The sequence below is a fragment of the Carassius auratus genome, chromosome 1 (assembly GCF_003368295.1).
Source record: "Carassius auratus strain Wakin chromosome 1, ASM336829v1, whole genome shotgun sequence".
Classification (NCBI taxonomy): domain Eukaryota; kingdom Metazoa; phylum Chordata; class Actinopteri; order Cypriniformes; family Cyprinidae; genus Carassius; species Carassius auratus.
The window spans coordinates 14,234,744-14,248,722 of record NC_039243.1 but is presented as its reverse complement, the minus strand read 5'-3'; the positions used below and the strand labels follow the sequence as shown (position 1 = coordinate 14,248,722).

The 13,979-nt window shown below is 34.3% G+C and overlaps 1 protein-coding gene across 1 annotated transcript; it reads right to left on the bottom strand.

Moving 5' to 3' along the window:
* Positions 1-269: 269 nt before the first annotated feature.
* Positions 270-2,405, bottom strand: LOC113038723 (homeobox protein HMX1-like). The gene is made up of 3 exons (XM_026196766.1): positions 2,264-2,405; positions 1,736-2,154; positions 270-1,203 (listed from the first exon to the last, which is right to left on the bottom strand). Exons 2-3 carry the CDS (start codon positions 1,998-2,000, stop codon positions 608-610), a joined length of 861 nt encoding a protein of 286 aa, XP_026052551.1. The 5' UTR covers positions 2,001-2,154; positions 2,264-2,405; the 3' UTR covers positions 270-607.
* Positions 2,406-13,979: the final 11,574 nt, after the last annotated feature.

The window sequence follows — 13,979 nt, the reverse complement described above, 5'->3', positions numbered from 1 at the left end:
TGATAATAGGGCCTTAACCACACCTTTTTCTCTGTGAATAATTATGCTGTACTGATTTATTGCTCTGAAAAATTGTCATCGAGTGTTTGATTAAGCCTAAAAAATATTCAGAAATTACCCATGTAGGCCGAGATAATCTGGACACCTGTGGAAATATATTTTGCATGGTATGTATAGGCTAGGCTACATGAATGTTGTTTTTTCCGCTGTCCATAAAGTTTTGACGTCTTCTAAGCTGACAGAAGAACTCATTCACAGGAAAATCATACTTGCTTTAACGTGATCCGTTTATTTAAATTTATAATGTGAAAAAGTGACAAAACTTACAAATCGTGTTTCGGAATAAAAAATATATTTGCAAAAAGCAAGTGTTGCCCTTATATTTACATTGAGGGCCCCCATGCACAGAAGACTAGATTATAGACAGTGACAATTAACACAAACTTGTACTTTTTCTTGTGATAGGTGTTTTCTTTTCTTTGGATGGAGGATAGACATCAGTACCCTACTGTATTTCCAGCAGGATATGTATAAATCAGTTATTGCACCATTCAGAAACATTGATAATTGTCATTGGGCCACTACTGTCAGTATATTAGACAATAGATCAGACAAGGCCTGTCATTTGCGATGTCATTAAATTCATCGAATGAGCAAAGGGCGAAAATGGATAGTTCACTGTATTTGAGAAGCCCATGAGAGGTGGCGAGACTTGGGACACGTTAAAACTGAGAGTCGACATGGGTGTCGTTTTATCGTGGTACAAGATGGGCACCCGTACAATCCGCTGGGAGCTGTGGTTAAAATGAACAGCCTCAAAATCCGCGGCCAGTTGTCTTTTCCATTTGTTTCTGCGGTTCTGGAACCAGATTTTGACCTGCGTCTCGGTCAGGTGCAGGGAGGCCGCGAGGCCGGCGCGCTCAGAGCTGCTGAGGTATCTCTTCATGTCGAAAGTGGATTCTAGCCGGAACACTTGGCTTCTACTGAACACAGTTCGGGTCTTTTTCTTCCGGGCCGAGCATGGCTCGCAAGTGTCGGGACCGGAACGCTCGTCGAAAAGCTGTCGAGCGTCTTCACCCTCGTCACCCACGCACTCGCTCGTTTTTCGGTCCACTGCTCCATCAAGAAGCTCAGAGGTCACCGGGGTGTCCCTGTCGCTGCGGCAACGCTCACTGGAATGGTTAGTTTCTTCTTTTGGACCCGCTAAAAGTAAACATTAAAGGAACGGATAAGAAATTCATGTTATAATTGATCAGATGGATGTTTCCAAAGTGACATAAAAATCTGCTCTGTAGCTCATAATATAGTTCCCTTAAGAGCAATATTTTGTGAATTCAGCCAACTCTCTCCCTGAGGCTTTCATATATTTACAGAGCTAACGAATCAGACAAACCAATTGCACTGTTAAGCTTTTAACGAGTTTGGGAAGTCTTTCATTGTGACTCGGCTGCTCCGCGCTTTCCTGTTGCTTTTGTTGGTTTTACCTAATGAGGCTTAAAACTAATGTGGACCTACCAGTAGCATAATTGGTGCTGTTCACTAACACGGGACATAATTATTCAGTTGGGGACTAATAAGGAACATTTCAGCCTGTTCCATAAATAAAAAGCACAGTCCATTGAGTACCACAGGTCAGATTAAGAAATCTCTATATTCTTTTGATTTACGATTTTTAACGAAATTATGAGGAGTTTTGAACAATAAGCAAGTTTATGTAGGCTATCCCGCAACTTACTCTCTGAGGTTTCCAGTCCACACCAATCCAGGGGTGATAGTGTGCTCCTCTCTGTCTTGAAGCCTGTGCTTGGTGCTTGACTGCACATTTCTTTAAGATGCGCTTTAGCGCTGCCCTTGAGACCCATCTCTTGCTCCATGCCATCGTTATACTTTAAAGGACGACCGGACTGTTCTGTCTTACAAGAGCCAAGTAAATTCTCGATAAAAAACGATGAGCCCCTGGATGTGGTGGAAGGACGCTGTTGTTGGCTTTTGTCACGCATCTCTTCTACAGTTACAGCAATAACCGGGTGATGCGCGAATTCTAAACAAAAAGCATCGAATCCTTCCTCGCCGAATAATATCCCCGCTCGACCATTGCTTCAGCAGGATTAAATCCTTAGTGAGTCCACGGCGCCAGTCCAGAGAGAAGCGGGGCTGTAGTCAAGAACAATCCAAGTCAAGTAAAATGCTTAACAAGCGGAGGGCATTCTGCTATTGGACGACTACAATAGCAAATAGGATTACTATAGTAAAAGGGTATTACCGGCTCCAGTTCGACTTCGCTTTTGATCGCGCCTCAGGGTCGACGGTACCCCTGTCACAGAGGGCTTTATTCGGGTCAATTAGGGAGCAAATCAAAATACAGATAGTGGAGCGTCGCATCACGTCAGCTGGGGATCTCCTAGACTCGGATGCTGCTCCGTCTATTGGTCAGATCGGTCGCTACATCACAACGACGTTACAGCAAACGCCACAATGAGACGGCCTTCTTCGGGACATCCCAGGATATGTTGTGCATTTAAAATATATGTCAAATAATATGCTTAAACCACAGCTAAAATTTGTTTTTTAATATTTAATTATTATTATTATTTTATTTGTGAGCGTTAAAAGTAAATTGCAATAATCTTGTTACTGACCCTCACAACACACTTAATTTGACAAATAGCCTACACTGTTGCATTTTGTTTTCTGTTTAAATCGGAGACATGTGGTTCCCTGGATATTTATTTGAGAGAATAAATATCCAGGGCACTCGTCAAGCACTCGTCGTCATAGAAAAAACAGAGCTTATCAACAGTTTGAAATAATTTAGATTGTTATTTTTGTTATTATTATTATTATTTCAAATGTATGTTAGGACACCAAGCTGTTATTTTGGCCTGTTAGGCCTATAAAACATGAAAACATAAGGCTAATTATTTTCCTTTAAAATTGTAAATGGATATGTTACCTGTTTATAAAAAAGAGCCTACTTTCTTTGGTGTAATGTGAAATTTGTCTGGCTTCAGTTATATTAGGTAAAGGCTATTTATCTTAAACATAATTGTAAAAATAAACATTTTTTATTTGACTAAACATTTTGCAACATAGTTTGTGAATATTAAAACCAAAAGTATAACCTACAACATAAAAATAAAATATAATTATGAACTTTATAATCTATAAATTTTATTTTAATTTAGTTTTTATTGGTTCCATTTTATCTTATATATCTGTGATTTGACGTCTGTGATCGTTACCGTTTCTAACTTATTTCAGTAATGATTTAGAGAGTACAAACCCCAATCCTATGTTTTAATTAATAAATAGGGAGAATTTGAGAACTTTGTTATTTCTGTAATGTTAAATGTTAAGCTAACACCGGGGGAGAATCATAAAACACATACAAATAAACTAAGTCTACATTAAAAACAAAATAAATAAATAAAAATAATGCTAAATTCAAATGAAATTCGATTCCAGTTTTTGGAAAGTGAGATTATATGGACTTTTACTTGATGTTTATGACATTTTGTCTGCTGTCTTATTTTGCGAACTATTAAATTAATTTTATTTAATAATTATTTTTTTTATATAGACATTATACATGAAGCTGAAAGGTGCTTCTACTACTAAGAAGAGAAATAATATTTTATTATTTAAAAGACACTACAAGCACAAAATATTGCAAAAGATGGCAGCTCATTGCCTGTTATGTTGTTTATATAATTATACTTGATACTTCAATTTGATTTAATATGATGGAAGATAAAGTATGATTTATATGAAAATTATGAAAATTATGTACACATATTTTAAGATTTTCGTTTACAAGGATACGTAAGAAGTGTGACATTAAGAATTTTCACTAGGCCTACCTTAATAAATTTTTATACACTGCTATTCATTATTGGTTTATAGGTTATAACAGATGATCGAATTTGCCTTTTGAAGCGCTGGTTTTTATTATCCCAAAAAGGACCAAATTTAGAAGAAACTAACTTTAAACTAACTAAATACTATATATAATAGAGGTGCTAGTTATAAACATTGTTGTGAACGGAGTGACGGGTATTTCTGATTCTCTTTCACACGCGATTAGAAAATAGATCAAAAGTTGTTGTATTCGTTAACTGTTTGTATTCGTTGTGAATTAATAATTTTTGAAAAAAAAAAAAACTAGTCGAGTAAATGATAGTCTTTTTATTTTTTATTTAAACACAAACACACACACACACACACACTGCCAAGTAACTGAGCAAATGCAACATCAAAGGCACTTACTGTAAATAAATGGGTTTGAAAATCCACATTGTGAAATTAATGGTAAAAGTCTAGTGTGTTCTTTGCAGACGGTGATGCCTGTTTGCCTTTTAAACCATAGACAGACACTACACTAACTACACAAACACTACCCACTCACTGAGGTTTTGATTTTGACCATGGTTCACTTTTACCCGTCTCTTTTTTCCCTTCCTTTTCCTATTTCTTTAGCTTGTGAGTGAGAGGCAGAGATTATTTAGCTCATATTACTGTGTGTACTTCGGCACTCTCTGATATGGCACCAAGTCCGACCCCCTGTATGTGAGGACAGACAGCACTGGCCTCATGGGCATAACCCCACTGATCCTTATCCAGACTGGCATTGCCTTTTCACACTGGTGACCAGTACTGAGACCTTTAATGCTCTCCTCTCACTCTCTTTTTTCCTCTCTCTTTTCCTTTTTTTTCTCTCAATACACATTATCTTTCTTCCATTTATTTAACCCTTTGCCCTCGTTGTCATTCACTATATGTCACATTTCTTTCCCATCACATGAACTCATCCCTCCCCCATTTGTCCTCATGTTCGCATGAGGTATTCTCCTAATAAGCATGAAAAGATTTGTTTTATTGCATTGTGTAGCTATGTTTCCTGCCTAGAATGGGACACAAAAGGATTTCAGGCCAAAGAAATTGTAATTAAAGAAAAGGTATGGTTTTCCAATGTGCCGTCATCTCATCCCCTTGTTAAGTTTCTTGTGTATCTTCCTCTCATGTTTTGATGGTTCAGTCCAAGCTCTCTCAGGGCCACACAGTACTTTATGAATCAATAGTTTAAAAGTCAAAAAAACAGATTTGCATATGACACGTTTTATCAGGATTCTCCATCCAACCTGTCACCCAGCTGCATCTTAACAGAAACTAAAGGTGCTTTATCACTATATAATCTTCTAGTACTCCAGTCTAGATTACTAGGACTATAATGCTTCCACGGCCGGGTGATTTCTACAAGATTTTATGTTTCCCGTGAAACTATACTGCATGTTTTGCAGAAAATGTTACATAAATTGCAACTTTAATGACACATTGTTCCCATATATATGTTTACAAGTGTAGCCCAATTAACTCATGATTACTATACAAAATAAAAAGATAAGGAAAAAAAAGATTAAAAAACAAGCACTTGACAAATTTCCATGTCCCCAATCATGTTTCGAATTCAAATGAAGTAAATGTTACGTTTCTATTTCTCATTTTTTTAAATAAGTATATGCCATTTATTTTAAAATATATATTTATTTATTTGAAAAACCATTAAATAAGTTTATGTCTCTGAAACTCCAGTTTGCTGTTAGCAATCTAAATCATGTGACTTTGCAAGAGGTGTGACATCATTTCTTTGGAAGGAAAGCAACTAAGTATTTGTCAGAAATTTTTATTTCTTTTTCTCATTTTTAAAAGATTATCTAATAGCGTAAAACATAACATGCCAACCATATTTTATATAGATTTTACATATCTATTCAAATTCTTCCTGAATGTTAATCTTTTGCTATTGTTTCTAAGCTAGTAATTGGCTTAACACATCCCCCCTTGCACATTGCATTGTAAAATGTAATGTGGATACATTTTCTAGAATGTAAATTTAATTTACATTTTCTCCCTCTAATAACACAAAAAAAAATTATCAAATCTTTAACTTTTTTTTTTCTCCATAAGCCTGCTCAATCCAGAATCCATCAACTGTAGGAATGACCTGGCCTCTGCTTTGTCCACTAATGCAAGTATCAATCTTGTATCAGTATTGGATTTCCACAGATCAAATTTTGGCAGCTGAAAACTCTAGTATGCTTTACATCTGTTTGAGCTTTGAAGGGGTAGCATATGGTGACTACGAAGCCCCATTTATTGGTGGGGTTACAGTTATGCAGGTAAAAGATGTGTACTTGTGGTTTATCTCACTCATTTTCCTGGACATTGACATGGGCACATTAGCTGAAGAGCACATTCACACATATCTTCATATATTAATATTTTCTATAATACAAAGTTTACATTTCAGACATTCCTCATGAGCAGAAAATCAAAGAGCGGACAAGTATGCTAAAAGAATCCAGAACCATCCAGATGTCTATGATACTCTGCTTACTAGTGCGTAATGCACCCTAGGCTGTTGGAGGCTCCTGAGTAGGCTACATGAGGTGTGTGTGTGTGTGTGTGTGGGTTCACTGGCATACACAATTAAACCTCTGTGAAAAATTTGTACTGGCTCCTGTTGGTAGAATGAACTGTATTTAGTGTTTCAGCACAGACATTGAGAAGTCAGGGCAAGAGAATAAGACAGTCTTCAACTGAACTTAACTTTCTGTCTTTATTTTATACAAACCTAGAGTGGTATTACCAATCATCAGAGAAGAATGACACCAAATCCAGCTCAAAGCAATGTTGGCTACTGTAGCATCTATAGAGTTTGTTCAGTATTTAAGACTCAGATTAAGTCTTTTTATCATTTATCAATCAGCGACAAATAAGACTAAAGATCATAAGATCATTAAATCATATGCCAAGTTCTTAGAAATTTACTTTTTCTGTTCGTTTTGGTTTCTTATTTTGGAACACTTGTATACCAATTCTATGCCAGTCTATTATTGTTAAGTTTATTATGTTTAAGTTGTAATTATTGAATTTTGAAGAACATTTTACACTGTGAATTAACATTGTCATCCTATTATTTGTCATTTAAAAACACACACTGTCCTTAAACAGACACATGCAGTCCTGAAGGGATTCTGTCTATGATAAAATATTTTATAATATATAATTTTATAAAGTATAATTTAATGATATAATAATTTATAAGAAATGTTTATACATAATGTTATTCTGTATATCTCTGCAATTTTTTCTAAGAAGTAATAATAAAAGATTAAGCCAGATGCCTGAAGTGCTTGTTTGTCTTCATTAGGAAATCTGTGTATCGCTGTGTTGATTATGTCCCCTCAAAAGATTTACAATTTAAAAACATGTCAAATTAAATTTTGAAATTAGAAACATGTTTATCATAGAGGATGTTTATTCAAATAATTGTGTGTATGAAATTAACCTAATATATGTTATAAAGAACAAAAATCAATAAATAAATAGAATGTCACTGACCCTGGTAATAAACAAGCAAACAAAAATGCATGAATAAGTTCCCAAATACATTTACAAAACGTGCATCAATGGCTATCGTCAATTTCGCTTTTGTAGAATATAACCCTAAGAAAAACTGAAACCACGACACACAAGAGATTTTACACAGCAAGGCACTCTCTTTGATAGACTTGCTGATCAACTGCATTGGTTTTACAAGATTTGTTTTAATCAGAAGTATGAAACAAGTTCAGGATTGCTTCTCTGTTGTTGCAGTTATATTGGTGTGTATGCTCGGCTGAACCGATGGATGGCATGCGTGATGTTTGTGTACAGGCTAGAGTTCAGTCAGTCATGACTTTTGTATGATCGTTAAGGACTGTTTACTGTTTCCTATAAAAGACAGCTAGGTTCAGGCTCACCCTGCTATGCTTCTGTTTCGGGGACCCTTCATTTGACCCATTAAACTCAGCACTGACATCAGACACATTTAAGGTCCGTGCATCTGCTGTGGCTCTTTAGTGGTGCGGTCAGGCCGAACGCCCTCATGGTCTCTGCGGTCTGAACCTAGACTGAGTCGTCACCGTGAAATTGGACTTGATATATGGGTGGAGGCACAGCTGAAGTTTTGCTGCAGTCTATGTTGACTTGCCTCTGTGGCTAATAAAGCATCAGTTTACAATTTTCTCAGACAGAAGCCTAATGAAGAACCTGATCAAAAAAGCTCAATTGTATTTCAGTGTTTGTATTTAACGACACGTATAACACAATTTGCTTATATGACATTTGACCACACATAGATACAGACCTTTGTTAATTCATGTAAAAGTCTATCTTAATGTTGTTGTTTTTTAGCAGACGAATGGATGGATGTAATGAGATTTAATGTAATGGTACCAAATGATAGTACTACTATAATCATCCATACAGCATGTTTCTCCATGTTCATGTATTGAGGTCATGTATTTAGATTTATGTGTACAAGGCATGTTACTCATGATGTCATTTTTCTAGGTTATTAAAATAGTACGATTATGTCCATTAATCTCAGATGGATTTAGTAAGCTGAATAATTTTAAAACATTTGTGTGTGTAAACTCATTTGAATGAAAAAAAATGGAGAACACAAAACACAAATTTTAATACATCCTCTAAAATCATTTTTATTGTGATTGTTCCTTTAGATTTTGTACATTTTGTTCAATTGAGCAAACCGTTTGTACCAATTTACTAAACTTTCTGCTAGATAAATATTTTATAGAAGAGTATCATAGTAGTAATAACATAATAACATAGTCAGTGCATGATCTTCATAATTCATTCAGTTTGGCCTAAAACGCCAGTTTATCTTCTTTATCAGCTGGAGGTTTTTAATGAAGAATGTCTGTTTGTTTAACCTCTTCATGCTACGTTGCCCCCTGTCAACCCCAGCTTGTCATGCTTCCACAGAGAGTTGAAAATGTGAGTTTATTTAATGTAGTTGAGATCAAACTAAAAATTCCACTGCATAAAGTTTCAACCACAGAAAGGTGAGTATAAAAAACCAAAATGGAAAATGCAAAAAAAAAAAAAAAGAAATATATACTGTATAAAATATTAAATTTGAACTGTGTAGCCTAGCAGTGGTTAATTTATTGTGTAAAGTATGAATAATTTGATAAAGCTAGCACTCAGAATATATATAAGCAATGTGCCTTCAGTTAGGATTCCATTTTATTAAAAAAAAACTAATATGTTGACAAATGGTGACAATAAGAATTCTAAGTGAATGCAAAAGGGGGAAACGCCCTTTAAAATAAATAAATAAATACAATTTGTGTACAAGCAATTTTGCAATATTACAACAGAAATAATGTGCTTATTTACAATTAGATCTTTATAAATATTTTGTTAATGCCATTTCGCATCACACTTTGCACTAAGAAAGAATTGATACAAAAATAGGGAAAGAATGGTGTACTTCTAATTTTTAATACTTGTCATGAAAATGCATTTCATAAAGAATTTATAAAAACTTCCAAACATTGCTGTTTATTTGTGTATGTGTGTGTGTGCTCTTTTTTTTGTGACATATCAGGACTCAACTCTGTATAATGACATGGGTATGACACAGGTATTACAAGGAGAGGGTGACTTTTGAGGACATAACCCCTATTTTTTAAAAATGCTTATAAACCATACATAATGGTTTCTCTTTCTCTTTTTACTTTTTGAGAAAGTAAAAGTGCGCAAAGTTTCCTGTGAGGGTTAGGGTTGGTGAAGGGCAGTGAATATACAGTTTGTACAGTTTAAAAACCATTACGCCTATGGGATGTCCCCACCCTTCACAAAAACAAATTTGTGTGTGTGCATGCGTGTGTGTGTGTGTGTGTTTATTAGCCAAACAGTCTTTCTTTCAACATATGATGCAGATTCACACGTCACAAATTTTCAAAAACCAAAAAACGTTTTTTTTAGAACAACAGAGTGTTTAATCTAAACCAATCAATCAATGTACAATCAATGCCTTTTGATGTTAAATATTAATATGGAGACTACAAATGGATTGTTACCAGAGTGCTTTAAGATTAACTTTGCTCATACGTTGTCATTTTTCATGTCTGATTTATCATCCCAAGCACAGGTTCTGATTTCTGAGTTCATCTCCTTGACTGAGTTTATTTGAACTGACAATTAACTGGTTGTTGCATGTGGAGATGCAGTGCACGCTTTACTGAACTGCTGCTGGATGAAGAGATCGCGTGAGAAAGAAAAAGGAGAAAGGACACAAAGAATGTGCAATGTAATGAGAAGACACAAGGTCCTACCTGCAGCTCTTATAGTTGATTAGCTTATACATGTTTGTTTACTTCTCACTTTGTCATTCTCGTAAGCACATGACACCGTGTGAACAGACAATAGTTTTTTCCAGGACAGGTTATTGTGCTATGATTTTGAAGTTCTTCTAAACATGCCAATGGAGGCTATGAGTTGGATAGGTCACATCACTGGCTTTGAAGTTTCCAAGACCAAGGCCATCTGTATTGACTAATATCTAACATCTTTTTTGAGAAGAAAAGGGGGAGCTCTTAGATGTCAGGAGGGGTCCTATTTCAGTCGCCAAGTCTAAAACTAATGGGCATCTTTATTCAAAAAGACAGAAGAACCGGCATTACCTCACTGTATTAGGGGGCCCGATGGTGAATCAGTATAATATTAAAGAGTAACCTAGTCATCACTCCATCTCTGCTTCGTGAGTATGGATTGCTCATGCCTGGCCAGCCTAACTGTGGTAATTGGTGATGTTTGGGGAGTGGTGATTAAAGATGGATGTGGGTAGTGGACGCAGGACTGGGTTAACAGAAAGCGACAGGAAAGATGAAAGGCAGTGGTATTAATGCATTGCCCAGAGGAGAGGAGATGCTTGTTTTTCACTCTGTTTGTGACGCAAGTTTCCTGCCCCGCCCAGTTCGGCCGCTGATAGGCCACTCCCCCTCACTCTTTTTCTTTCTGTATCTCCTCAGTCTCTGCTGCTTTGCTCTATTCCTCTCGCCCTGTTTCTTTTGGTTTTGTGCATCTCTGTTCTGTGCTCTGTCTACTTCTCAATAGTATTATAATAATTAAACAATTAATTTTCTCATTAAAGGTTATAGTTTCTTTCCCTTTTTTTTTTCATACTGTATGTTTTTCCCTAACTACAAGTTATTCATTTTTTATTGGCTCAAGTAAACAAAATATAGCTGTGAATCATCACCGTAAATTGTTTTAATTGGATCAATGGAACAATTTTTTCAGTGTAATTAATGCTTCATAAGATTTAAGATTTCCTGTGTAGGTTATAGCAAAACAAAGTTAGATTATTTCTAATTATCTTTTGATTACATGCGTAATATGAATACTGGACACTTTTTCCCTCTCAAAATATGTGCATACTTTTTTTTCTTTTTTTCTCAGATATTTTTATTGATTCATTGCAGTTCATAAAGCCAGTATATGAAAATAAATTCAATATTATTCATACAAGACATTGTACGTTAATCTAATATATTTTAGGGATCTGTTTGGTACTCTTGAAATAACATTTCATTTAACTGAAAATGTAAATTAATTTATGTTGCCAGATCTGAATTTATGGTAAAAAATGTCAGAATTTTCGTATTAGTGGCAATAACGGAGTAGCAGGTTAGTACTTGTCATTGATTGCTGTAATCTTTAATCCATTCCAGATACATTAGACTTTTTTTTTCATTAGATTTATATATATATATATATATATATATATATATATATATATATATATATATAAATGGAATAAGCAAAAAAAAAAAGAAGAAGAAGAAGAAAAAAAATGCACTTTCCTTTCCATTAATGTTTACTTACAACAGAGATTGCAGGTGCAGGTTCCTTAGAAGAAAAAAAAAAAAATCTTTTAGCCTCATCCTGGTGATCCCTCATCCCTGGTAAGCCGTCATTTAATGAGGTGTAGATCCTTGTGCAGTGATTTCCAATTTCAGTTTTCAGGAGAATCTTAGCTGTATATCAAAGTGTGGTAAGTGCTGTCATTAGTTAAACACTCCGGTGTCTCTGTTCTCTCTGATTTGGAGGCTGGTGTACAGAGGTCTCCATGAGGTATGGATGTTGTCAGCTTCTATTTCCTCAGTATGACCTTTGCTGCTTGTGTGGGGTCACTGAACACATTTATTTCCCCTGCTCACATGCAGAGGCTCTGTCTCGAATAACAGAAGATATCAGGATAAACGGGTAATACAAATCATTCATCCTGAAGATGACCACTGCAGTGTCTCACTCGAGGTGAATTCATTATACTTTTTTCTGTACCTTTTAACCCAAAAAAGAAATCAGGAATCCTTTTTCTTTCTTTTTTATCCCTTCACAAGTGTGTACTGTAAAGTTTGGAACTTTAGATAAAGAGCTCAGAGATCTGGAACAATTAATGGTAGGTCAGTAACATTTAATGTTTGTTTTGTAGTTATTATTTATTTACAGATGTTTTTAAATTATCAGTTTGGAAAATATTAAGCAAATGATGATGAAAAACAAAGTTTTGTTGGGCATGTTGAAAGCGTGTAAATGAGTCTATTGGAAAACATTTGTGATTATAAATGCATTGAGACAGAAAAAATATAGATCAATAATATTCATGAAAAAGGTTTAATAATTACAAAATATTTAACAAATCTAGATGGCTATGACCTCAACTTTTAGTAGTTGTTATTGATTTATTTTCTCATAATGTGCATAATCTAAAAATGTAACAGTAAGCATTTACAATTATAGATGTTTTGTGTCAGAAAGGTATTTCTATAAAACGTTTGCTTGTTAAAGTGTTACTACTTTAAATATGATTTTGTGTTTATGGGGTTTTTATGCATATTGTGTAGAAAAAGGTATTTACAGAAGAATAGTAAGAGCTTAGAGATCTGGAACAAATAATGGTACGTCTGTAACATTTCATGTTTGTTTTGTAGTTATTACTTTTTTGTTACAGTTTCTTTTTTTTTCTTTTTTTAATCGCTTTGGAAAATATTTAGCAAATGATGATGAAAAACAATGTTTTGTTGTAACCATTTTAAAAGTTTATCTGAAAGATTACAAATGCAGTGAGACAGAAAACTTATAAATCAATTTCAACTTAGAAAAAAGCTTCCATAATTTAAAAATATTCAACAAATCGATAATTGTAATAATCTCAACTTTTAGTTTGTTATATATTTATTTTCTAATAATGCACATAGTGTAATAGTGTAACCGTAAGAATTTACAATTATATATTATATAAAACGATTGCTTGTTAAAGTGTTACTAGCTTTAAATATAATTGTGTTTATGCAGTTCTTATGCATATTGAGTAGGAAAACAATATTTACAGAACCATAGTAAGCATGGATTTGCTTGACCTTGTAGTGTTCTGTTACTTGCTTTCTATTTGATGTTCTTTGGATATGTCGTTTTTATTAACTGATGGATGTCTTTGTATACCATTAGAAACATAGAAATGTATATGATATACTTAGATATTTAATACATTTTATATTTAAAACATGTTATAAATTAACCTTTCTGTGGTATTCATATTTTTGTTATTCACTGTTGATGCATCTGAAGGACTCACAAGATTTTAGGATTTTAAAACAATACAAGCATAACAATATACATGTAAAAAAAATACTTGGATGATGACTTATGTAAATTACAAATAATATGAAAAATACACTGGAAATGCTCTCTGTGATTTTTTTTTTTAATTAGCATGATAAAAAAAAATACTAAAAATACAGTATGTAACATATCACTCTTAATCACAATGTATAATTATTTTTGTCTTTATATAGTTTGAGATCAAGATACTTTGTAGTGTTTATAGTTTCACATTTTGTATTAAATAGCCTTTTTGCTATAAGGCGTTGCAGATTTGCAACAGTTAAAAACTAACTACCTTATTACTCCAGATACATATTTTATGTATCTGGAGTACTAAAAACTTGTTACTAAAACTTAATTTGAGCCTGAGAGGGTTAACATTGAGAGGACTTCCAACCTGCACGCTAAGCCAGTTACAACACTGATCTGAATGTAGACTGAAGTGGCATTATGTTAAA

What these genes read in the sequence shown, in the direction of transcription:
- LOC113038723 (XM_026196766.1), bottom strand. Translation starts at nt 2,000, where the DNA reads ATGCGTGACAAAAGCCAACAACAGCGTCCTTCCACCACATCCAGGGGC. An exon ending in TGGACTGGAAACCTCAGAGA is followed by an intron (nt 1,204 to 1,735) that starts GTAAGTTGCGGG and finishes GTTTACTTTTAG; the next exon opens with CGGGTCCAAAAGAAGAAACT.